The 24,377-nt window shown below is 39.0% G+C and overlaps 1 protein-coding gene across 1 annotated transcript in view; it reads right to left on the bottom strand.

The window, feature by feature from the left end:
* The window catches only part of LOC149795463 (protein mono-ADP-ribosyltransferase PARP14-like), a 94,328-nt gene that overhangs the window by 15,652 nt on the left and 54,299 nt on the right, over positions 1-24,377 (bottom strand). Inside the window, exons 12-14 of the mRNA XM_089963805.1 lie at positions 8,580-8,782; positions 6,271-6,676; positions 4,203-4,354 (exon numbers count right to left, since the gene is read on the bottom strand). Coding sequence (XP_089819931.1) covers positions 4,203-4,354; positions 6,271-6,676; positions 8,580-8,782 — 761 coding nt within the window. The remainder of the gene's footprint in view (positions 1-4,202; positions 4,355-6,270; positions 6,677-8,579; positions 8,783-24,377) is intronic.

Genomic DNA, 24,377 nt, shown 5'->3' with positions numbered 1-24,377 from the left:
AAAGAGTAGGAGGACTGATAAGTATTTGGATAAGTACTTTTGGAGAAACACAATTTACTAAAGATTTTGCTTTAGACTGGAGAAATTAGACTGGGCATATCAGCAAATTGACTATGTCTGTCTTGAATTGAGACATTATGTTCGAAGGTCACACTTGTGGAAATCATTCAGTTTTCATGAGCTGCTATCTCCATTAGTCATATCCTGTAAGAGTTCAGAGTATGCTATTCTAATAAACCCCTTTAGGCATGTGGCGAGGGCTTGCAGGGTCATGAAATGTTTCTTGCATTGCGCCTTAACCAGGAGTAATAGCCTTTTAAAGCTGCTGCAGACATTATCTGCATTAACAGAGTAGAGCAGACATGTTGATGGCAATATCCTTGTCTAGGCTAAGAATGCCCAAATGATGAACTTAGCGTATGACTTTGTATCAGTGTGGTAAGAAAGTTGCAGACAATTGACTTTCTGAAAAGAATCCCTGAAGTTACTGGGGCTGCAAATTTTATCCATGAGATGCCCAGTAATTTCTGCAATCATTGATGATTGTAGTCAAATTCAGAAGTACCGATGCTTGTCTTTATTATCAATGAACATTGAGGCCTTGACCTTGTACACAGTACTGACTGCTAGTGGAGGAAAACATTACAACAGAGACAAAATTTTGTATATTTCATCCATTGCCTCCTTAAATCTTAGTACCGTCCTTTCCATGCATGGATCAGATTGTTCTGGCAAGTCTGTGATGCCACCTTCACTGACTGGGGGAATGTCCTCCTCCTGTATGTTCTATGTCTAGGGTATAGCATTCTGTATGCCAGTGGTGATGCCAAATTGTAACCCTGTGTATAAAGCTGGTATGGTTCAATCAGTTGGGCTAGTTTGGACAGCTCTAATGTGATGCCAGTTCACCATAGAATGGTATCATGGATATAGTCAGCAAACTGACCAGCCGTCTGGGTGGTCTGATAGGTGTACTATGCCAATGTTATAGGAACTGTTGAGCACTATGCCAATGCTGTATAACTGTTGAGCACTATGCCAATGCTATAGGAACTGTTGAGCACTATGCCAATGCTATAGGAACTGTTGAGCACTGTGCTGTTCGCCAGTTTGAGATGATAGTTTCCTGATACTGTACAATGATTGTCTGGACAGCAGGATCAGTTGGTAGGCAGGCAGGACAATGTATGGTGAACAATATAGGACTTGAATGCTGATCTGGCTAGCAGAGTTGGAAGGTGATTCCATCCAACTGGCATCAACATTCTAAAATTCAAGTCCAGGTGGAGATATAAATGCATGCCCAGTGTGCTGCCAATGGTCCTAAGTTTGACCAGCTTGCTCATCGACATTCTACAAGGCAGAGTTTGCTGCAGTACATGTATCATATGCAATTTGAGTATAGTTTGAGTGGAATCACTTGGCTTGACATCAACTGGATCTGAAGTTATTGCTGCCATTGGTACTGTTTTGGTGATCTTCATGGAGGGTGTGGGGCAGCATTGCAATGTCAGCCATAAAATGGGTCAATGATTCTGGCTTCAGATGAATGCTAAGTTCAGGTCATGCCCATTCTTCATTGCCCTTTAATTGCCTTTTGAAGATGATGGACCAGATGTCTTCAGGCCTTATTGAACACATGCTGCATGGGTGTGAGGAAGCTTGTACATTACTGAGATGAGTTGAGACGTGTGTAATAAACCAAAATTTAATAGCATTATACAATTACACCAATGTAGATTTGAATGTTACCAATCAATATCACATGAACAATAATGACCAGTAAAAAAATGTATAACTATGAATAAATTCAAGTTGAAAGACACGCATGTTGCATCAGGTGGAAATACATTTTGAAATGCTATATCATTGAAAATAAAGGTTAGATAGTGAAAATTAAATATAAATTTTAAGGATACTAAGAGGAAAAAATTAAACTGCAGGAGTTCACACGTGAAAGTTACTTCCCTTAATCTCTATGATATAAAGGTGGAAAGAAGTATTTTGTCTTTCATAGAGGGCTGGATTTGGAGGCAGCAAAGTAATTTCCAATGCTAATAATATTGGAAAATGTATTTGATAGATAAATAACCTAACCTCATATATTTTGTTAGACATTACAGAAAATATCACATATCACAGGGTACATTTAACAAAATTAAAAGTTTCTATGTGGAATGCATGAAACTTCAGTGAAACAAAAATAGTCATGATGTAGGAAAGGTTTTTGGAAGTTTTCAGATGTCTTGAATTCGTGTGATTATTATGGTGACTTCCAAAAAGTGGCCAACTATAGCAAGTTCAAGCAAACATATCTGCATGATCAAAGTGGTTTTCTATTTTTTTACCTCACTTGACTGGCTTTTTTATTACTTATCTAGCAAATTCCTCAATATTATACTATTTAAGTACCATATTTTCTGGCCTCTTAGTCAATGCTTTTCAACCTGGTAGTCTGGCCTTCATGTTATACATGTACTCTAAATTGAAATGTATATGAAATGTCATTGCAATTGCTTTATAATAATAATAATAATAATAATAATACTTTATTGATAGAGGGTGACTCATCAGTCAAGGACTATTCTCCCTTGAGGCTCTTTAGGTATGTAATAAGAAAACTAAAAAACAGGTCACATAACTGTACCAATTCTTTTTCAATCACCTTATCAATAAATTGTTATAAACTAATATTAACTGCTTGTATATTATAATTCGTACTTTGTATGCATTTGTATGTATTTGTATTATCTGATTTCTCCAACAATGAAATTATAAAAGAAAATGATTAATGAGTTCACATTCACTTATGAAAAGCATATCATTGTTCCAAGCAAAATATGAACAGATTTTGCTTTATTCATCTTTTTTTGACATCCCTCTTTCTTCCTGATTAAATTTTTTCCTTAGGTTCATTGGTATTTGATTTACCAATATTTTATTTCATACAGTTGAGCAAATTTATGTCTTTTTCATTTATATAATTGATACTACAGAGGGATGTAATCCATATTGACAACTCAAATGTTCAACAAATAGTTATAAAATACCATAGATTATCACATAGTCAATGTACTGTCAAATATTTGATGAAGAATGTCCATAATATTGGCCAAAATTCCAAATAAAGATGAATCACTCACAGATCATCAACACTCCATTTTTAGATTTGCATTTCATCTTGAAGCAAAACGTAATGTCAAAAAATTACCACATTCATTCAAAGCAAGATGTTTTCTCTCTTTGGTTATACTAGTAATTGATGGATTTGTCTTTGGTTTCCAACAAGTCCAAGCAAATTACAGTAACTGTTTAAACCCTGATATTGTCTCTGGATACTGTAATAGGCAATGCCAGTACACCTTTATTCTCTATCATTAGTCTACATCAATTATGATGTTGGTTTTATGATTTCAGATGGAATGATAACCAAACAAAATAATGCCTTTTCTTTTCTCTGGACATGAATAATGAATGTTAGCTGAGAGCACTGTTTTTATTGTTGTAATACTGGTACATTTTGAATAAGTTTTATTTATTCTTTTTACATGACTTTTTTCTGTTTTTCTTTCTCTATCATTAATTTCCTTTATATTTCTATAGATAGCCTCATGTCCATTTTGGTAATCTCACTAATTTGATCTCATCTGCTGAATCTGCCCATAAACACATGTCAACTTGAATAACCTGGCCAAAGCTCTGGGCATATTTAATTAGCATGTAAATAACACTGCATTGCCTTTTAGCTCTTGTGATAATGGATATTATAGTTAAAAAGGAATGAATTGTTAATTCAGAAGTGTCGATTGATAATGGAATATAGAAGCACACTTGTACATGAGGAAGATAACAACCGTCAGGTAAAAGAACAATTATTACAGATTTCAATGAGCATGAAAATGGGGAAAAAGCAAATTAGTGTTAATGACTGCAATTTCCCAATTCATCTGGAATATACTCATGAAACCAGATTTACTAGCAAAGAAGATGCATGCAAGGTGTTAATCCGGCTTTGTTTTGTAATCCATATTGATTTATATATGGATGAAGGATGAAAAGTGTACAAAATTAGTGAATTATCATCCACACCGATTTACTGGCCAGAAAATGTAAAAATATCATGATGAACTTTTCCTTTAAATTATCTGCAAACAAGAAAGTTTTAAACAAAAAGTAAATCATTTTCATTTCACTTCTTTTACCTTGACAATGGGCATTGGACTACCAACAGATTTGTGAAATTCCTGGACAACTTTTATGTATTCAGGATCAGATGCATTAAGGGGCACAATCTTCAAGTTTTCATTACTCTTCATATCAGCCCAGTGCTTTGGTTTCTCTGCTGCTAAAGAACCTGGTAAAACAAATTCAGACTAAAATAAATAACACTGCCAGAACAAAGATTATCTAAATAATTACAAAAATACAACAATTTAATGTGATTACCACAGAAGAAAGTAAGCCGATAATGGAGAACTAGAATAAATAGCAAAGCATCACATTCCAGCACCATTCCAATTCATTCTTCAGCGAGGAAAATTTGTTCTATGCATTTCCAAATACATTTGTCATTTTGTTATTTCAAAGTAAGCAAAGCTTGAAAACTAAATATGGGTCCTTGGAACTTTGCAACTAAAAAAACCATAACATGGTCTGAAACACTATATATGAAACACATACAAAAAAATGTACTATGTTGTTTGTTTGAAGTCAGTTGAGAGAACTATTTTGATATTCTGAAAAGATCCATTGAGACATTATGTATCAAACAACTGCAAACAAAATGTGAATGTGGTTGTGTATTTAGTACATACTCTCTTTCAAACTTTCTAAATGTTTTAAACTGTATGAATGAAATTCAAAACAAATTGGAGCATTGCTATAAAAACTTTTTTGGGTACAGCTAAAACACCTGATGTATAGGCAGTAATGAAAACACCATAATAGGCCCAGTCTGTGTGCAATAAAGATATGCTTACAATATCTATCTATCTATCTATCTATCTATCCATATATATATATATATATATATATATATATATATATATATATATATATATATAATATTTGTATTGTTTGTTGGCTTTGGTCAGTGATTATATGTTATGTATATTTGTATTTTGTAACTGACCTTAGACCAAAATCAAGCTATTGGTCTATGTGACTAGTGCCATTTATTTTGAAACAAGATAATATTTCCCTATGATTACAGAATAAATATTCAGATCATTATTATTGGAGGTAAACATATTTATTTAAGTCTGTTTCTAGGACATGTTTTATCACTAGGAAATTCCTGAACTTGTTGAAAACTTCGAATGTTTTAGAGAGGTAACTGACCTACATCCTAGCTTTATTATTGTGTCTTAGCTTTTTATATCAATGCTGTTTACTTGAAAATGTACTTATTCCTGTCTTAACATCCTAAGCTGAATCATTCTTATTAAGCTGGGTTTTTTTTTAATAGTTTGGGTGGATTTACTTATTTAAATCATTCACTGGAATTACAAAGTGCTCATTAATTCTTCTTGGACTAAATCATTAATTTTGAATTATAGTGAATTCAGTCAAGGACATTTTGGATTATAGAACTGTGATACATCAAAAGACTGTTAACACTTCACCACATTCCAGGCCATTGGCACATTACCATCTTTGAGATTACAGGCACATCAACACATTCAATGCTGGAATTTATTTTAAACACCACTATAATTCAATTTGAACTTCATACATTTGGACTTGTCATAGAACCTTTAGGACTATTTGGGATTTATTTCACAATACTGTAAGTTCTTTTTAAATTTCACTTTGTATTCTAGGGAAATAAATTATTTTTTGAATTTTGCAAAGCTTATTGGTTTTGCTCTTTTCTTTAACTTTATTAACACCATAGAGTCATAACAAATATATATATATATATATATATATATATATATATATATATATATATATATATATATATATATATATAAACTTTGAAAATCAAGAATAAGCAATGGATGGTAGTTATGCAGACTAGTTATAATGTTCTTTTGTTGTTTGTTCTTCTCCATAAAATCAACAATTAACCAGTCAAATAGCAATTGGATTATTGTATCATAAAGGAAGTTCAACACATGGACCCTTTTGTAACCCAGTTTGCTTTGACTGTATTGTTCCAATATTGTCCAGTTTAAGAGCTGCACTTATATTTAGAAAAATGCATAATTCATAGGAAAAAAAAGCCATAAGGTATCACACATTTCATCAGCTAAAACGACAGCTCACCTTTGTCAATGAGATCTCTTCTTATCACTGGAATTTCTGATGCTGGCTCTTTCACTGGTTTTTCTACCATTTTGCTGAAGTCTATCTCATATTCTTTTCCAGATCTATCCTGGATTTTGACACTATTGCATTTTGCCTGGAAAGCTTTTTCAATGGTGATATTTTTATCGGCAGAGAACTCGACTTCTTTTCCATTCTCAATGTAGAACCATTGGACTACATTAGCAAGCAGTTGTGCTTCTTTCTGTACATGATATTTTTCCACTTGTTTACGTAGTATCTTATGTATTCTGTCTGAGATGGGCATAACATCAAGGAAGAACCCCATCATCTGTATTTCACCTTTCTTTTTATCAATTTGTATGCTGACATTATTGTCCTTACCAGTTCTGTAAATATCATCTTTCTGAAAACACCAAAAGACACCAGTTATATAGCTATATTGAAACAACACATCTCTAATTCTTAATAAATCAAAATAAATTATGAGTAATAAGCAATGTCACTATATATATCTTTCATTTACTAACATTAATATTAATAAAAACCTAATCCAGTCATCCAGATCATAAATTTTAGCAAACTAATTTCAGACCCACCAACTCTTACAATTTTGCCATAAGTCTTACGAAAATTACCCTGAAAATATGGACAGAGGGCATACCAGCAAAAATTATGAAAAATGATTGTTGCCGAAAAATCCAGATAATTGGTTCATCCATGTTTTATTTGGATCTGGGTTTCATCTTAGAATTAGTGAAATTAGTCAGGGAACCAGACTAACTTTACAGCAGCACCCCAGATGCTTTAAACTGCACCTATTTGTTCATGCGAAGCATCTACATGGGCAAACTGTTGATTATAGAATTTTTTTAAATGGCGTCCAGAAAGCAATGTATGTCTAAGATGAAACAGAAAATAAGCTTCTAGAAAAGTGTTAATAATCACATCAGAAGAATAAAAAGGAGTATTCAGATTAATGTGAATAAAAGATTGAAAGGACATAATTATGTTTATTGGACTTCACATGCCAATTTGTGTATGTCCATGGCTGGAGATATGATTGCCGTTGTTATGTGAAATGGAAAAGAAATTTCCAAGAATTATGTTGAGAGACAGCAGCAAGCCATTGAGCTGCATAGGGCTTGGAATGAGAGTTTGTACAATTGTACTAGTATTAAATAAAGTCAACATGTACTTTACAAACTTTTCAATTAAACAATGTTTATCATCAATGCGTCAAACTTTTAATTATATATATATATATATATATATATATATATATATATATATATACACACACACATACATACATATATATATATATATATATATATATATATATATATATATATATATATATATATATATATATATATAAACTCCTATAAGTGAAGGTAAACTAAATGTTTCTTTTAAATTTTGCTGAAGCCAAGGTCCTTCCTTCATTAAAATGTATTAATTTGTTTTTGACTTTACAATGTAGAATATATTTCTCGAAAATTAGGAAATATTAATAAGTTATGGATTTCTCAAGTGAATTCTGCAAAAACCTCAAATGATAATGTATTGTTTCATGTCTGTGTGTGTGTGATTTAGATTTTTAACATAGCTTTTACAAATTTACAGTCATATTGCTATGATGTCTGCAGTGTGGCAGTTTATAGTGATGTCAAGCACTGGGACATCATACTGCAGACATGAAGCATGATGACCCACCAAGTCACATTATCCTGACACCAGGCTGACCAGTCCTAACACTAACCTTTCAATGCTGAGCACCTAGCAAGGCAGTTGTTAGTACCATTTTTGTAAGTCTTTCGTATGACTTGGCCATAGTTTGAACTCATGACCTACTGCATCTGAGGCAGAGGCTCTAACCACTAGGCCAACTGAGTTGTCATGACTTCATGTCAAGCTCAATCTAACATATTGAAAAGAAAAAATGTATACTGAATCCTAAGTGTACTAGCTAGAAATGTAAATCAATATAGCTGTCAGCCACACTTCCTAATTGTTTAGAATCCTTTGATAATCTTTATTTCCTTTGTACTCTGTAAAGTGAAGAATAGGCTGGTGAATTACCAGTGACATTTAAGAGACAAACTACACTGAAAGCGCTGGATAGGCTGGTGAATTACCGGTGACATTTAAGAGAGAAACTACACTGAAAGCCCTGGATAGGCTGGTGAATTACCAGTGACATTTAAGAGATAAACTACATTGAAAGCCCTGGACAGGCTGGTGAATTACTTGTGACATTTAAGAGACAAACTACACTGAAAGCCCTGGATAGGCTGGTGAATTACCTGTTTAGTATTTAGGTGCTTAATTCCAGGATCTGCTATTGACTTGCTGGTCCACTCACTATCCATGGTCCTCTCTATCATCCTGATGGCTTTGTCCATGTCCTCCTTTGACCTAGCATAGATGACCACATCCAGGTTAGAGTCCCCCTTAACAGGTTCTGATTTATTCTTGTCGCTTTTTGACTCACTCTCTGCTTCTCCAGCTACAAAACATTACAAAGAGAACTGTACTGCAATTTACTAAATTGTAGAGAAAGAAATCAAGCTTTAGGCTGCTTGTCACTTGCCTCATTCACTTAAATGTAAAACATTCTTGTTTAAACCACTCCGCTGGTTAGAGCATCAGCCTCAGGTGTGGGAGGTTGTGGGTTCGATCCCCAGTTGAGTCATACCAAAGACTTACAAATATGGTACTAACAGCTGCCTCACTTGGCACTCAGCATTAAGAGGTTAGTGTTAGGACTGGTCAGCCTTGTGTCAGGATAATGTGACCGGGTGGGACATCATGCTACATGTCTGCAGCATTATGCCCCAGTGCTAGACATCACTATAAACTGTAACACTGCAGACATCATAGCGATATGAATTAAAAATTGTTAAAGCTTAATTAAATTTCCAAATCACACACACACACACACATTTTTTGTTTATTTTTGTGAAATTCATGGATTATCTAATCCCTGAAATTAGGTATGTGTATACATAATACAACAAGTTGAGGTGGTTGATGGAAACTAAAAATAGTTGAAAGATAGCAAGACTACTTTTATTTTCCATAAACTAACTAAACCCACTGCACATGCTATTTGAAAACATTCATGTTGGTTGGCAGTCAAGAAGGACTTGCATCAGCTTTTGACAAGTATTTTTTTCTTCAAGTGGGTGGATCCACTCACCAACTCTTGCATTTTGTTAGTTTGCAAAAACTTTAACATAACACTCAATACTCAGGCAGGAGAGTGGCAACTAGAAAGACATTGATTTTCTTGCTGAGGAATTATACTTGGACAATATTCCTCAAATTTCTGGTAAATGTCCCTGCTCAGAACATGGAGATTAATGATGAAAATACATAGATGACAGAAAAACCTTTTCTGAAATTGAACAAAAATTTGATCTAGTTTTGTCTCCAAAAGAGTTTCGACAGAAATGAAAAAAGCAGAATTCCAGAGAAAACAACTTTTTTAGTAAAGTACATTTCACCAAAAATACTTACCTGATCATAACTATGCTTACCTCCCAAATCAAGCAGCAGGGGGGGCGAATCGGACATTTTGTCCAATCGTTATTTTGCTTAATTATTACTTTCTGCACTCAACGATCTAGTATCGTCAGCGCCTGGTAAAAAAAAAACGACGTCGTCGTTGGGGGATCGTCCAAACGTCATTTGGTTTAATTAACACCTTCTGCGTGCCGATCCCCAGCGTCGTCAGCGTCCGGTAAGCACATCGACGACCGCGTCGATGTCATCGCCCCCCCTGCTGCTGAGTAGTTATTTACAATGATCTTACAAACAGAGTGATCACTAACTCCTCCTCCTGTAGATCAATTAGGTTATTTGACTGATCGGTAAGTCTGAAATTAATTCTCGTTAAAAACCGATCATGGCATCGCATATAGACCGGATTAATCGGACTCTCAATGATTAAAAATCCCGGAGGGGCTGTTGGTGAAAACGAATAAAGGATATACCCCTGTTGAGCTTGATTTGATTGCTTGGTATCCACCTGGTAACTCCCTTCGATAACATCACACACTAGATTAATCGCTATCACCGATGCGATATTTACGTTGTACGGGGCGATATGCCTACCACCATCTCCGTTATCGTGTTTGAGGATATTAGTTGATGGACCGAGAAAATCATCAAGAGACTTTCTTAGTTCTGGCGCGTTGTATCCTGGAAACTTGAAATCGGGTAAATCGGCTTCTGTGATATTATACTCGGTTAGGAATTTTTGTTTACTACCATCGCTGTTATCGGATATCATTTTAACGACTCGTTCATTGATATATTCCATGTCTGATATGAGTTGATTTAACACCTCAACGTGTTTTCGTGCTTTTGTTTGCCGTAGCTGTTCTAGTTGTAATTGGTAATAATGATTAATCTCGGCAAACATATCAGTGATATCACTTAAAATAAATGTTAATATGGCGACCGATTCAGTAGTTTTCTTATGCTGAAAATACCACTGCATGATATTCCTGTCTTGAAATAAAAACCAACTGGGTGATAACGTGCTTTTTATAGTAGATAAATTACCTAGATACCGGGGGGTAATTTCATGATACGATTTCGCATTCGTGTGCAAGTCCTCGGGTGGGTTCTTAGGCCATCCTAGTATGGTTCTTATTGAACTGTTATAAATATCAACCATATACCCCGGTGTGCTTATTTCAATCGTCGACGATAACGTCGGTTCATGAACCGTAATAGCGATTTTTGATTCTTTTCCTGTGATCGATTTTATCCTGCGTTGAAATTCTTTATTGATTTGTTCTATTTGGTATGACCCAGTTGGTATTGTAACCTCATTCCAGTCTGGGGTCCCATCGGGCTTATTTGTCCATGCAAAAACCAGCGAGTTATTAGGTTGTTGTCCGTTAAATGCGTCTGCTCGAATATTAGGCCAACTGTGATATACTCGCAATTTTGCCAGCGCTATTTCCTTCACTGGAACCGGCGATGGGAAGTTCACACTGAATTCGGGTTTTGTTGACGTTATCGATATCATATTTGTTTGTACCGGAGTGGTATTCTCCGCGATCCGCTGAAGTAATTGAGACCCTTCGGGGTTCAGCGACATTATTATTATTCGTTGTCTTTAGTGTCTAATTTCAACAACCAGGTGGTTCCGGCTTCCAGTTGAAAATCCTCGATTTTTGACATCGCGGAGCTATACAACTGGACCATCGTGGAGAATTCAACATCGGATACGAACAAATTATCAATCGATAACGAGATCAACCCGGATAATTTCGAGTATGCGTCGGATACTATTTGATGTTTTACTGTATACTCGTTGAGTTTTTTCTGAAAACACGATGATATCTTCCTAGTGATTGCGTTGGCAACTCCAGCAACTGTTGTCATCGCGGAGATAGCGATTGGAACAGCGATCGGGGTTATCGTGGTCACCGTGGATAAAATAACACCGGCGCCAGCTACTATACCCGACACCGAGTACACGACCGCGTCGATGGTGGTTATTTTTCTGCGGTATTTTTTTATTTTTGCACGGTATTGTTCGGAAAGCGTTTTCAAGTTCGCGGAAAATTCTTTTGCGGTATCGAATCGATATTGATGTGACGTCGGTGATACCTCTGATTCAATTTCCTTGGTGGTCATTTTTATTTTAAAAGAGCTAGTGTTTTTAATTACTTAGATTCGCTACAAATTCCACATACCATGTGATGTTTGTTCTAAATAGACTGCTATCAACGGCTCTAATTATAAACTGTTCGGCTGTATTCTTGTCAATAATTGTTGATATTGTATTGTTAAACCCGGATGAACTCGACGATGATATATTGAACTGCATCGCCGAAATCAATGTCAATCGATAAATACCCTTAACAATTGCGGTGACATCTATTGCATTACGCGTAGGAGTCCAATCGAATGATCCGTATTGAACCGTGTATACGCCACTGCCGATGATCCCATGAGGTGTTTTCATTTTTTCGAGTTGCTCTGTCATTCTAGGTAGTCTGTCCTTAATCGCTTCAACATCAGTTTTGATCGTTCCTATTTCATATATATTCCCGTTTATGCTTTTTTTGTTCTCTTCAACATTAGTTTTGATTGTTTTTATTTCCTGTCCATACGCAGTGATATCATTTATAGTTATTGTGATTTCATCCGGTTTGATATTTTTTTTACCAAAGAATTTATCAACGGCGCTATCAATCTTGTTAACATTTTTTCGTAACGAGGATAAATTGGCTGACATCGCCGTAAACTCCAAAATAGCATCTCTTATTGTTTCAAGATTTGGTTCGGCTATCATCGCGGTTCCAAAAAAACTACTGATAATGAATTGCATACCGGCGACGGATACTTGTACCCCCTCGAACTGAATTGCTTGTATGTTAAATTTGTATAATAAATTTTTTAACGAATCCGACATGGTTATATAATTGTCGCCAAGTGTACTTATTTTTCCATTTATTATCGATATATCTTCACCCGGTTTGAGTCGTCCGTCGCCGGTATACAACACGATAGCGTTCTCGGCGGCATCACGCTGTCGTATTAAAACGTCATTTAGTGACACATTACTGGATTTCAATTTACCCTGGCGGTCTTGAAATACAACTATTTCGCCCGGGTCAACACTTGTTAGATTCAACGTATCAGCGATTTCATCATCGATTAGTTTTTTTATGTCATCGGTGGCGGCCGTTTCCGTGGGCTTTTTCAGCGCCGAAACCGGTCGTCCCCAGATATCAATCATTATTATTGTAAATGTTATTCTCTAAAATCCGTTGAGCTTCTACGACCCCACTAGTGTATTCGTTTACAACCACATGAGGTGGTTTTCGCGATGATGAAATCGCCGCAAGTACGTTCAATACCTCGCGGCCACATATCGGTGGGTCACTTAACTGCTGTGTTGGCAGCGTGGAATAAAAAACCCGGGCTGAACACGCCCGGGCTGAACACGCCCGGATATACCGCATAAACTCTTTCGGCGGGGCTAACCCGTATGAATCAAAATAGACGATCGCACGCGGATCAATCGCGTATGCAACCCAATGAGTTCCCGCTCCGGAGGACCCATCGAGGTTAATTATGCCTGTTTCAATATTCCTTGGTGCCGCCGGTAATTGATCCCTCATAAAAACACCTCTGAAGTTTTTTATCGCTAACGCGTTTGCGGCGTCTATTAAATCAAAATTAGACATGGGAGTCATAGACTCTTGCGTTAATAAACGGTTCCCGGTAGTCTTAGACCCTTTCCCGAGTACCATGAATACGGGGTTCCCGGTAGTCTTAGACCCTTTCCGGCCACGGGTCGTTTTTTTTTGTAGCCTTTCCCGGTTGCCTTCTTCAATGCCATCCCCGCCGCGGTACCAACGGCTCCTAACGCCGCCGCCTTAGCCACTGCTGGGGCCGCCGCGGCAATCAACGCTGGAATCGCGGCTAACAGCGGAAATATCCCACCGGTCTTTTCCATGTCTTTGATCGCTGCGGCCGAGAAATCTACCTGAACACCCTTTCTGTTCTTCATCGCATTATTGAAATGTTTTATTTGACGCGCCGTCAACGATATCTTATGATTACCACCCGCCATCTGTGACGGCTTCAGCGTTATTGTGGTTCCGCATTGTTTAGCCGACTTTGATCGTAATTTCTTGACTTGACCATCAGTCAACTCTACACTGACGACACTATACGACATTTTATTGTAAACGCGTTTTGTGTTTTCAATTACATGTTTTCCACTGGCGCATCAACGATTCTCATTCGTCCACCAACACCTTCTAGCAGCATTGATTTATCACTGAGAATGACAGCGACCGCTCTGTAATTAACACCAGCTGGGGTTATACGAGCTCGGAAGTGTATATCAACGACGGATTGTCTCGTTAAATCAAGATGTTCCAACGAAAAGTAATAAATCGGATACAGGTTTTTAAAATCAAGTTGTGATATTTGCAAACCAGTGTCGACGTTTTGATCACGACCCATATATGACAGCAATCGATGATACACACGTGCGACATGGTTGTCACCGTAATTAAGCTGTATATCCTCGGATGGTTCCTGTTGTCCGTTTATTCTCAGCGAAACCTCCACGACTCCTAATCGATCAAATATCATATGGCTGCGTTCTTGATTACCCAATCGTTCCCTATTCTGTAGCGCTATGAATATATGACGTGGGGCCGAAACACCCTGTTTTGATGCTAGGTGCCATGTAAACGTATCGGCGACGTTATCCTCTTTAGCATCAGTTGTTACCGTTAGCCAACTCAACAGCGATTTCCCTCCCTGTTCCATAAATGCTAACAATCGTGCTTCCGTGGTAACTGATGGAGTCAGCACCGGCATCCACAATGCCATTTTAGTTAAAACGACTTTACCGGCAGCGACGCCAGCAGCATGCCATATTGCATTGTTATCATCGCCCCTTCGCGTCAGCGCGATTGTGTGCTTGGCCCCATAGACAACTTTTCTAACATTTCTGCAGAATCCGAATATGTGATGGAGTGGAATCGCGCATGAAAACTGTCGGCGTGGTCTTTTTAGCATCAACATTCGTGCTGCGAATCCCATATTGTAATTATCGTTAAGACTTTTTATAACAGTGAAATTAACGCCTGGTTTTGCTCTGCGATCTGGATTGGTTGCTTCATCCTGGTCAATTGTGGTAGTTTCTTTTATTAGCACGTTGATGTACTGAAAATGATCAGCGTTATCGGCGGAGTCCTTCGCAAACATCATAGATGGACCCGCCGATCTTGTGTAATCATCCGAATATCTCGCTAACCCAATTATCGTCGTTGCAACATCAACCTCGCGTTCTATTGATTCAATTTCTCGCCCGTCAATAAGATATCTGGCGCTCTCAAATAACGCCATGATACCGTTGTTGACGAAACCAACTCGAACATGATCGTCATCTGCGTACGGTGCATTATCGGCGGCATTTGTCACGAGTTCTCCCTCGATTTCGATAAACGCTTCACACGGCAGAAAGTATTTACTGGTATCTTGGACCTGAAGTTCAATTCGCGATCGTAGGTCGGGTTGCGCTGCATGATAAGAATAATATTGATAATCACGGACAGAATCATCCCTGCGTACTGGGGCGTCCATATCAAACGCGGGATCAGCGGTTCGCGCAAACATTTCTATTATTTATCATGTTGATGTTTTCAATTGAAATCCATCAACGTCGTTTTCGTCGTAAATTCTTTGAATTCTGTTTAAGACCACTCTCCCGCTATTGCGTTCATGGGCGCGTTGGTGGATGACTGAGCCGCCAACGACTCTAGTTTTTCTTCCACGGCGTTATTTATTACTTTACTGATATTTGCAGGCATCACTGTCGTTGATGGCATTACCGGTGGTTTCTGTTTTTTTCTCCTGGATTTTACCAACGACATTAGTTTGTCTCGTGCGGCAGAAAACGCCCTTCCGGCAACGTCTCCAATAGCACTAATACCCTTATCACGAATAACATCAATAGCCTTCATTCCTAATTGTTTGGCTAACGGCGCTACTTTTGGAGCCATTCTTGTAAATAACCCCGCAATGGTGCTACCGAGACCATCTCCATAGTACGCGCGGTAAACAGGCAATCGCGAGTTTACCACGTAGACGAGTACTGGTTTATCGTGGTTGTAGTGTATGATCATCTTTATTATAAAAACACCAGTTTTCCAATTAATCATCCACGAGTTCGTCTATGAGCGTTCGATATGCATTAATGTCCATAATACCGCCTGCAAATAACCGCTTGCAAATATCAGCGGCCTCATTGATTATTTCCGTAGAGTTATTTCCGGCTCGTTTTCCTCCAATTAGTACCTCTAGCCGTGATATATCACTGAGAACACTACCAGGACAGGTAACGCCGTAGGATTCTTTACCAACAGAGTATCCTTTTCCTTTTTTTGGTGTTATACTCTTAACTTCCTTGTGGAATGCGTCGTAATCGGATTTACTACGATGTGGTAATGCATCTTTATGTTTACTCGCTAAATACACTATTCTTGCCCAGTCCTTTAACGACTTTATATTTTTCTCGTAACCGCTATTGATATGCTTCTTATCTCGTATGCTCTTAGCAAAATTGTTGGCAGCAAAATTAATTAATTCTTCCCTGCTGCTGAAGCCTCTAATTTCATCTATTGTGCTCTTCTTGAGTACAATACGGGGTATATTCCCCTCTTTTTCTTCCGGTATTTCTTCTTCTGGTGTTTCTTCGGGTATTTCTTCTTCTGGTTCTTTCGCAGTAGCACCTAGTTCTTCTTCATCGGCCATTGTAACATAGGGTTCTTGTGGTTCGGTTATAGCGAGTGGTGGCGGCCTCCGTGTTGTAGCAGCCGCTATTTTTGCAGGAAGTGTTTCTAAAGACCTTTTTGTTTGTTTTGTCTCTGCCGCTATCTTTTCAAGCGCATCGAGGACGGGCACAGTTGCCGCCGTAACATCTTTGGTCGCTTTAGTTACCGGGGCAAAGAGTTGTTCGCTTCCAACAGTAAAATCGGTTTGTAGTTGCTGCCGCGTTTGAAGTTGTTCTCGGACCCTGTCTCGTAACGGTATAAACTTTTTAAGCGCTGCTAGCCGCTCTCTGGCTAGCCGAGTAGTAAGTGATTCACCTACCATTATTGTAAATTGATCCGCAATTTTCTAATTTTCCGCCGAGTGTACCATCGGGGGCTCCACGGAGTTTTCGTCTATAATCCTTCTAATGTTTTTGATCTTACTAGAAATCTCCCGGCGTCGTTCATAAACACGTCCGAGTTTTTTTCGTATTATTTCAACGGCAGTGAATAGTCCAATGAATGCATTTGCGTCATTGTGGTACAAGTTTTCATTGATCGTATGTTGTAATCGTTTTATGAAAAAATACTCGCGGGCCAGGGTAAAACGCCCCCGTTTCGACTGTTCGTTAATAATTTCATAATCGGATAATATTTTTTCACTGTCGAGACCATCAGATAATTCAATTCCTTGATTTTTTAATTTTGAAATCTCGGCTAATATATTATTGATGTCTTCGATATTCATTATTCTTATAAAACATCTTGTTTTTAAATAAAAAAAATGAAAACCCCGTGTATCAATTCCGAGGTGTTCATACTTTGTTTTCTTCCGGAACAGACAATAACGTTTCACACTGTCATGGTGGCCTTGTCAGCGCCATAGGCGCTGGTGACCTTGTCACTCGCTAATTTCTGTTATATATGAAAATCGAATTCTGTGACTCGTCTTTTTTGAGATCGCTGTTTGATATACTCGTTCTGCAACAAATCGTACTGCGGGCATACAAATATCAAAATATTTTCCTGCCGCATTCATGGAGTGAAATGTTTTTTCCTCGTGCGTTGTTGTATCAAACGATTTGACGCTCTTTGCTTTTTTTGCGTGCTTCCCTGTTTTACCTTTTTTGGTGTTTTCACTCTGAGAGATGGCTTGCAGGTTTGTAAGAGAATTATCAGTCTTATTATTATTAATATGATCAATCACAAGCCCATTTTCGATTAATCCGTGAAAACATTCATAGATGATTCTGTGACAGAGATACTTCTTCTTTCCGGCACCAAACATCAAATACCCCTGATTATTTTTCCATCCAACCGGCTTCTTCAGTCTGCGGTTTCTAACAATACCGTCGCGAGATGCCTCGTAATTAACGAGCACAGGGTGAGGTCTGAACTCTTGGTCCATTTGTATAATAATACTACTTGTCTAATTTATTATTTGGTTTAATTATGAATCTTTCAACGTAGTCTTGGGGGGTTTTGATGACGAAGTCTGCGGTGGGGTCAATGACGGCGTTTTTAATTCGCTTGTCATAATAGCGTTTTAGTTCCCTGTATCGCTTTCCGCCACAATTAATACACAACTGCGATTTTCCTCTTACACCGACGTGACAAACCAAGCACGGGAGGGGGCCAAGAGAACCATTACGAACGCTTTGTAAATGATACCCGCAGAATTCTCCTCTACATGATTTATTGCACGGGGTTGTCGACCCAATCATCAACCATTTGCAGTGATTCATTATACTATATTCTTTCATTTAAATACTTGTTTTAATTATATGGATGAGTTCGAGAGATTAGCAGCAATTAAGCCCCGGAAAAATATTAAGTTCAATCTCGATAGAGTCCTCAAGGACGCACCAAAAGCATTAATAAACGATAGAACCCTGTTGAGTAAAATACGCGATTGTATCAATGAATTCAAGCGTGATGGCGCATCTCATAGTTGGTCAACATTTCGAATTGATGGCGTTGTTGATGCTACCATGAACGACAACCGCGCAGCAACGATAATATCACAACTTGACAGTAAAAGGTATTTCTTCAGAGTAAAATTCATTGTCCGGGTGGAATCAGGCGATTGGATCATACGTGATAAATTTGAACCAGTTCTCAGCGACAAGAAAACAGTCATTGTTAGCCGCGACTCCAAGCCGGGGTTGTTAACCGGAATTGACAGACCATACTATGAACGAGCGTATCCTGAAACAGCAGTTGTTTATGGAATATACCCGTTAAATAAGAAACCTGATATCGGAAAACTAGCGCCGATGAAACAGTCAACGGGGATAAATTGTGTAGCAGAACGAATAATAGAGCATTTTACAAATGCATGTCGAGGAAACAAATTGACTGATTTACGACGTAGCAAAATCAACCAGTGGGAACTAACCGTAAAAGAGCGTGGAGCGACCATCAGCGACATAGCGAGATTAGAAACATCGCTGAGATTTCCAATAACCGTTACAACGATAACCGGTGAAGTATTATACGAATCGAAGTACAAATCGAAGGGAGCCCCAATCAAAATTATTGATCATAACGAACACGCATGGACACCCGCGATTACAGTGTTTCCACGGGATAGAACAGTAAAGTATATACCCGAAGAATTCCTGGAAGAGAACGGGTTTCTCGCGGAGAGGAAACTATTTGATGCTATTGCTTGTTTGTGTAAAAACGACCCTGTATCAGTGTGGTTACTTCGCAGCGCTGATACCTTTGATCAGTTTGTAAGACCAAACGGTGAATTATATCGCACTGAAGCATTTCACAACAGGATGAAAAAAACCGCCATGGAATTTGAAGAGCATGATGAACAACTGCTAACAAATTGTTTCACGATTCCATCGGTTGCAGCTCATGTTGCAGCGAGGAAAAATGCGTGGAGCCCAACGCGCAAGGAATTTCTACCGGATGTACAATCCAGTTGTTTGGAATACTATCACGGTGGACTATGGAACACTGAATACAACCGCGACGCTATGATTTCCGTTGATATGGTTGCCTGTTATCCAGCGAGTTTTCTCGGGTATGGATCCGCCGCTGAGTATTTCAAACGATTTGGACACCCCAGACATGAAATGACTCGTGTTGCTATTAATGGACCACTGCCTGATTTTGATTTAACCGGATTCGCTCGCATAGTATCATTTGAATTCGCAGCAGGACTTCATCGCTGTTGTTATATTTGGATCGGTAGACACATGACTGAAAAGAAGTGGCTGCCAATAGCGCTGCTACGGTATATGATTGATTGTAGCATGCTAGTTTCGTTGATTGTCAGTGACGCGATTATATCATACCGGGCACAGACTGAAGTCTGGTTACCAGAACCGGAGCGTCTAGATAGCATAATTGACGAGTCCAGAAAAAACATTGATGCTGACGAGGAATATATCATCGAATGGTCCAGGAGGATATTTAACCAACGAAACCACGAGGCAAAAGATCTCGGTAGAAGAATAATTGGTAAGTTCACACAAGGTGGAAAAAACTGCGACTACAAACGATATTGCTCACGGCTGATTATAGATGATGCAGAATATGATTTCGTAATCAAGGACGCAGTGGCGAAAAATAGATACGTGAACTGCGAAACAGCTTTCTTGTCCAATGGAACAAAGTTGGGTACAGTTGTTACCTACTTTGATGGAGACAGCCCCGCGTATCCGCATTTGAGGGCGTCTATGCTGGGTTATGCCGCTATCAATTTATTCTCGATGATAAATAGATTCCCCGATACCGCGGTTAGAGTAGCCGTTGATTCATTTTATATAGACGTAGCGTACAAGGGAAACGTAGCCGAGTTTACTAGTCCGGACGAGAGTTGGGGTACATGGAGAATTAAAAATGAAATACGACGCGATTATTCCCCGTCAGCAGATGTCACCGTTGAGAACAACTACTTACGCGGTGATAAATTGTCAGAATGGTCTAATGCACCATCGTGTTCTGATCCAATTTGTAGACACAAGACGGTTTATTTAAGCGGCTGTGGCGGGTCAGGAAAGACGACTCGGGCAATTGAATTATTTCGAACGCGGGCAAGTATAATCGTGCTTACACCGACTCATAGACTAGCGCGAGAGATAAAACAACGAAATGTTGACGCCGTTACTTATCACAGCTTCTTTCGATACAGCGGCGGTGAGTGGACTCCTGATCAAATGGGTGAAAAATTTATTCCCGACATTATCATCTGGGATGAGATATGTACTGTTTCGTTAGATACTTTACAAATGTTTCTTGAGTGGTTGCTGCGCGCGAATACAGCGGTAATCATGTGTGGGGACCATGGCCAACCACCACCATTTGTCGGCGAGGGTCCACATGATTGGTTGAGCGGGTTCGTGGACTATTATGAAGAAACCGATACTGATTACCGAGCACTTGATGAACAACTGCGCGGGGTTAAAAAACTAATCAGGTTACAGCCGGATAGAGTTCAGTGTGAAATAATCCGCGAGGTAATTCCGGAAACGCCGTTAAATGAATTCTGGGAAACATGGAGACCAAACGATTTGATTGTAGCGAGTAGAAAGATAGTCAGAGACACACTTCAGCGGAAGTTGTTTACGTTGCATAAGGAAAAGTTTCCAACGCGTCCAGTGCCATTATGTTATAGACCCGCGGACACACGGCGGCAGAACATTGAAGTTGAAATTCCAGCCCCGACAGCGTCGGGGGCAAAAAAACAAATTCTCGTGCTGAATGATATCGTGCTCGTTGATATCGGTGTCGTCGAGGACGCGCTACGTGCTGATAAATCCCCGTGGACGCTAGGATACGCAACAACAATACATTCCTCGCAGGGACTAACCATCACGGACACAATTGTTTGGATAGTTGATAATCGCATCGAATGGTCGAATCTAGTCTATCTTGCAGTGTCCCGAGTACGGAGAATAAATCAGCTTCGAAGAATTGTTGTTGACGAAGTCAGTGACGGAGTCACCAACGACAACGACATTATCGATGCAAGCGTCATTGATAGAAAACTCTCGGGTTACCGCCAACAGGATAAAAAAAAACAGCGGCGTTTTGATATTGATGCCGAATTAATAATTGCGTTACGACAACAACAGAATAATCACTGCGCGAGTTGTAATTGTGTAATGCGCTGGCGTTATTCGGATAAAGACGCTCGCCAATTTACCGTGGACAGGATCGATAACAGTCTCGGTCATGTCAAAAACAATGTGAGGTTGACCTGTCTTGAGTGCAATAGACGCAACGGCGCTAGTTAATACCACGTGGGGGCAATTGAGTATCGTTAGGTATCACTTGTAGTTGCTCGCGTGTAAATCCGCGCTGAGGAGCAGTTGAATCCAGTCTATAGATCGGTGGTCTACCAGTTGATCGTGTTATCGTTGATATGTTATGTGTGGTAACACTCCAAATAGGATCGGTAGCCCTTTTTTTACCGCCTTCAAGCTCTCCTGGTTCATATAGATATCTAACAGTGACATCGCCAAGAATCGGCTTAGAAACGCTATTTATTTTTAATTTTCCGGGTATATACTCGTATTTAATCGCGTCGCTGGGCTTCATGTTGATTACTCGGGTAATCTCGTTATTTAACGCTGCAATTACACCTGGCAACCTTTTAACCCATTCACGAGATCGTTTTTCTTGGATGAATTCCTTCGCGTATTGATATCCAAATAACCGTTCAGCGAGAGTCCGATTGAATCGTTCAACAATTGCCTGATCACGATGTAGCGCAGTATGACCTCGTCGTATCGCGACGCTATGATGTTTCAGCGTTGATGAAACAGCGCCGCGAAATTCACTACCGGGATCAACTTGTAATAGATTTGGCCAGCGCAGAGGACCTCTTCGATAAATCCGCTCAAACGCATCGGCTACTTCAGTTGCTGACTTTGTTTTTAAAGGCTCCGCTTGTTTGTATCGACTCGCAACATCAACTACGGTTAGCGCGTATTTGTAACCGTTGTCATGCGGCAGAAATAATATATCAGCCTGATGAACTTCATTAGGTACGCTGACATCAAAGCGCGAGAAGTTGATTTGTTTAGGCGGTGGTAGATAGATTTGCCATATAGCCTGTTTGGATAACCAATTAGCCGCAGTGGTCTTTGTTACCTTTGCAGCGCTTGCAAGCTTACCAATTGCGGCCTTCCCCTTCCAGTATCCTCTCGGAGAATAATAGATGGAATCCATCGTTTTTCTTGGATGATTGTTATTAATTACCAGCGCCAATCATTAATTTACCTTTCATAGCCGATTTTACCAACCATGAGGCCAATTTTTCTTTGACGGATTTATCAGGAATAGCATTTAGCGCGTGAATTAATTTTACATCCGCGATATGACGCTGTTGCAGATCGCTACTTTTGTAAGCAACATCATGAGCATGACACGCCTTATCGATAGCGTTTATTGGATACTCACCGGGTTTGGGTTGATTTTGATCATCGAGTCTAATATCTAATCGTGTTCCGGGGCCACAGTAGTTATATCCTGGGAGGTGTTTTTCTCCTGGATACTTTGCCCACGGTGTTCCGGGGAGTTTTGCCAATTTGGCTGCGATGTCACCTCCTCGCTTTTTTTTAAAACATCTCCGGGTCTAATAGAAATAAATCTAAATTTCTTTGTACCGCATTGTACACACTTACCAGTAAGCGCCGATCTGTTATTTCTTGTCGTAACGGTTGTCATATCATTTGTGCCAGTACGCACTCTACACTTCACACAATATAGATCCATAATTTATGTATAGAGATATGAATATAATTGATTTTTCGGCGACTAAAACAAGAGAACCAGTTAAGCATGTTGCAGCGTTACCAAACTCGATCCGGATGATTATCATCGGACCATCTGGATCCGGCAAGACGCAATTGTTACTCAATTTAATAATGAGATGGATGAAGTGGGATAAGTTGTATTTGGTTGCTCCTAGCGTAGATGATCAACGATGCTACGAGGTGTTGAAAGATTTCAACGAGAATGCATCAGCGATCGCTAAAAAGAATGTTATTGAGTTTATTACGGATATCAATGATGCACCGGGTATTGATGATATTGATGGCGACGTTAACAATCTAGTCGTGTACGATGATGTTATGTTAGACAATCAAAAAAACCCAGCTAGGATATTTTCCAGAGGCAGGCATAAAAACACTGACGTGATATATGTCACTCAACGATACACTCAGATTCCAAAAGTAATTAGAGACAACTGTAATATTCTTGCTGTGTTCAACGGCGTTGATACACACACGCTACGAAATATTTGGCAGACATGGTGCGGCGGTGACATGGACTTTAATGTTTTTCGAAACTTTTTTAGTCATGCTCAGTCGACCCCACATGGATTCATAACGATAAATTTACATGATCCTCGGACACGATATCGTATCGGACTTGACCAAATATTCGGTTAGTTGTAAATAATTTTCATTGTAAATAACTACTTAGCAGCAGAGGGGGCGATGACATCGACGCGGTCGTCGATGTGCTTACCGGACGCTGACGACGCTGGGGATCGGCACGCAGAAGGTGTTAATTAAACCAAATGACGTTTGGACGATCCCCCAACGACGACGTCGTTTTTTTTTTACCAGGCGCTGACGATACTAGATCGTTGAGTGCAGAAAGTAATAATTAAGCAAAATAACGATTGGACAAAATGTCCGATTCGCCCCCCCTGCTGCTAATCAAGCCCTCAGCTTTTGTTATATACCACATAGACAATACACTGTACTTAGAGAGAAGCTCTTGCCCACCCTAATTATTGATGGGTGGTTGTTGAGCTAAATTTAATGG

This window comes from Sinohyriopsis cumingii, chromosome 7 (assembly GCF_028554795.1).
Source record: "Sinohyriopsis cumingii isolate HCF-2022 chromosome 7, ASM2855479v2, whole genome shotgun sequence".
Taxonomy (NCBI): domain Eukaryota; kingdom Metazoa; phylum Mollusca; class Bivalvia; order Unionida; family Unionidae; genus Sinohyriopsis; species Sinohyriopsis cumingii.
The sequence above is the reverse complement of the archived record's forward strand: the minus strand, read 5'-3'. Positions and strand labels throughout refer to the sequence as shown.